This window comes from Penaeus japonicus, unplaced genomic scaffold (genome assembly GCF_977035675.1).
Source record: "Penaeus japonicus unplaced genomic scaffold, GWHDUDI00000001_assembly GWHDUDI00000012, whole genome shotgun sequence".
NCBI lineage: Eukaryota > Metazoa > Arthropoda > Malacostraca > Decapoda > Penaeidae > Penaeus > Penaeus japonicus.
In genome coordinates this window covers 40,416,248-40,419,330 of record NW_028234414.1, presented here as the reverse complement: position 1 = coordinate 40,419,330, position 3,083 = coordinate 40,416,248, and the positions used below count along the sequence as shown (strand labels likewise).

At 47.6% G+C, this 3,083-nt stretch overlaps 1 protein-coding gene across 1 annotated transcript in view; it reads right to left on the bottom strand.

The window, feature by feature from the left end:
* Positions 1-855: 855 nt before the first annotated feature.
* The window catches only part of LOC122267600 (uncharacterized), a 120,898-nt gene continuing 118,670 nt past the window's right edge, over positions 856-3,083 (bottom strand). Inside the window, exon 17 of the mRNA XM_086542794.1 lies at positions 856-1,936. Within this exon, the coding sequence (XP_086398920.1) occupies positions 946-1,936 (991 nt within the window). The 3' untranslated portion in view covers positions 856-945. The remainder of the gene's footprint in view (positions 1,937-3,083) is intronic.

Below are 3,083 nucleotides of genomic sequence, written 5' to 3'. Positions count from 1 at the left end.
AATATAACACAGGCGGGTTTTAAAACTGCTTATTGATATCATTATGATGATTATGTATCAAAAACGTATGGTGATGATGAACTGAATGCTATTATGTTTTATGCAATATGCCATGGTTAAAATCACATGTTAACTCTTGAAAAAAACAAAACCAAAAAGATACATGAAACAAACAAAAAGATCAAAATCTTTTTCCTCAGTTTTCTTGATTTTTAATTGATTGATTTTTATTGAATCGTTTTATTTTGTGTATGTTTGGAAGACTTCTATTTCGGTTTTTGACACAGAGAGATATGTTGCGAAGCCCACGTTTGAAAAGAACAGACACACACAATATTTCCCTGCGATGGAATCAGGAATCGATTAAACTGTATCAAAGGGCCGTAAAATGAGCCCATTGAAGTCGTCAACAGTGGAATTGATCTGCAGACGAAGGAACAGACAAAGGAAAGGAAATCAGTTCCTTTACCTACGACAAGATTTATGTCGGGAATTGTAGAATCAGGTCTGGGTATTCAGTGGTTGGATTTACATATGAAAGAATTCTTTACATAGGAAACAATGAAAATGCGTTTACCACTCGCACACACGCCCATACACACACGTCCACACACACACACACACACACACACACACACACACACACACACATACAAGAGCGCAAACAGATATCAAACCCATTATGTCACGTATGCGTTTATTAACGTTGAGATCCTACGTCTGTCTTTTATTCAAACCTTTATTAACTGATTTCCTTTTTCCTCTGCAGGTCTTTGTGTTACTGATTTTTTTATTTTATTTTTTGGAGTGATGGATTCCGACGTGAAATCCAGATAAATGCTATTTTCCAGTTCATATTTTTTATTTTTTTCATATCTTTGAATGTGTTTTGGATTTGGTTCCTTGAACGAATCTTACAAAATCAGATTAAAGAGTCTGGCAGGACTACACGGGTCTCTCCCGCTGGGGCGAGACGGGGGTCGTGAGCGTGTCGGGCGTGCTGGGCGTGTAGGTGGACAGGGGGACGATTTCGTCTTTGTCGTCGTCCTCCTGGCGTCGGGGGCGGCTGGGCTTCGCGAGCGGCTGTCGACTCGACGCGTATCGGAGCAGAAGCGCCTCCTGCTCGGGGGTGAAGCTCATACGGGCGTGACAGTTCTTGATCGGGTGCGGCGACCCCCCGGTGGGGCCGGAGCTGGCCTTCGTCGGCGATTGTCCGTCGCGGATCTCCGCCACCGGCTGCAGCCTCCGACCCACGTCAGACGAGCGGCGGTCCGTGGCGCCGAGCGTCATGGCTCCTGGCACGGTCAGCTCTGCCGAAATGCTTCTAACGCGGATGGGCGACAGAGGGCGCCCGAGGCTCTCCTCTGAGCCGTCTCTCAGACGACTTCTGACGTCCCCGCACGTGGTGATCTGCGTCAGGGTGGAGATCCTGCGACTGGGGCCGCCACTCCCGCCGGCGCCCCCGCTGACGCAGACGTTGTTGTGGTTGAGCCACGTGTTGGTGGAGTACGCGCCCTTGTACTTGATGGCGCGCTTGGTGCAGAAGCCGTAGCGGGCGAGCAGGATGAAGAGGTCGCGGCGGTACTGCTTGGTGAGGATGGCGTACAGGTACGGGTTGGCGCAGGAGTTGAGCGGGTAGAAGAACACCAGCAGGAACTTGGCGTGGGTGACGCTGATGAGCGGGAAGCCCAGCACGGCCGTCAAGCCGAAGAAGGCGATGGGGGCCCAGCACGCGAAGTCCGTGAACACCAGGAGAGCCATGCGCTTCGCCACCGTCGTGTCCGAGGTGTTGGCCGCCAGGTTGTTGCCGGCGATGGAGCAGTACATCTTGGAGTAGCACACGCAGATGAGCACGAAGGCCAGGCCGTTGGTGGTGAGCAGCATGAGGAGGTAGGCTTGGTCGGCCACGTCCTGGGTCTCCATGGGCAGGCAGATGCTGCAGGGGAGACAAGGGCATAGAGAATGATAAAAGGGGGGAGATAGTTCCGAAAAAAAACATCATCGGTGCTAGGAATAAGGATAAACTAGAAAGGAGTTTAAAAAAAAAATGTATAGATGTAAGATCAACCAATAGTATCCGAGACAGCGTTCGGTTTTTTAAAGCGAAGCCGCTGCCGACGCAAGAATTCAATAAAGGAGGAAATGAAGAATAAATGTTTTATTCATGAGGTATCTCATATCGAAAAATCTTACCATGAATTAGAAAAAAAAGAAGAAACAAGATGCAGCTCCACCTTTATTCCTTCTGAAATCTGTGCTTCTGAGATCTAAATTTGCTTAAAAAAACAACAACACAAAACAACAACAACAATACTGACTTTAGTGGACTTGCCGCTACTAATTCTTTGTCGAATTTTGATAACGATATTGTGAAGAATTTAGTGATAATTTGGATGCATGGACAAACAAACAGGCAAAAATACTGCAATTGCAATATTAATGATGGTGGTGATGTTGACATTGATATTGTTGACAAATATCAACAATATCAATGATAGTAATCAACACAACAGCATTCATTTAGATAATAATATCAACAAAGATAACAACAATAACAACAATAATGGAGTTCTCCCAATTATCCCATGATAATGATATAAGAAAATATCACTAATAAGGACAATAAAAAAAAAACCTTAATAACAACAGATAATAGCAAAACAACATTGACATCAATCAAACAACAGCAGTAATGATGATAACCATAATAATGATTTAGATCACAATATTACCAAGGATATCAACACCAGCAACAAAACAATAACAATGACCCTCCCCCCATCCCTGATCCCTCCACCCCCACCCATCCCCCCCTCATCCCCATCCCCATCCTTCCATCCCCCCCTCCTCCACCCACCCATCCCCACCTAAACCCACCCACACCCACCTTCCATCACACCCCCCACCCACCACCACCCCCATCCCCATCCCCATCCCCTTCCCCATCCCCATCCTTCCATCCCACCCCCACCCCCACCCATCCCCCATCCCCCCATCCCTCCCCGCCCATCCCCCCCTCATCCCTCCATCCCCCCATCCCCATCCCCCATCCCACCACCCAAACTCACCACCCCCTCCCATCC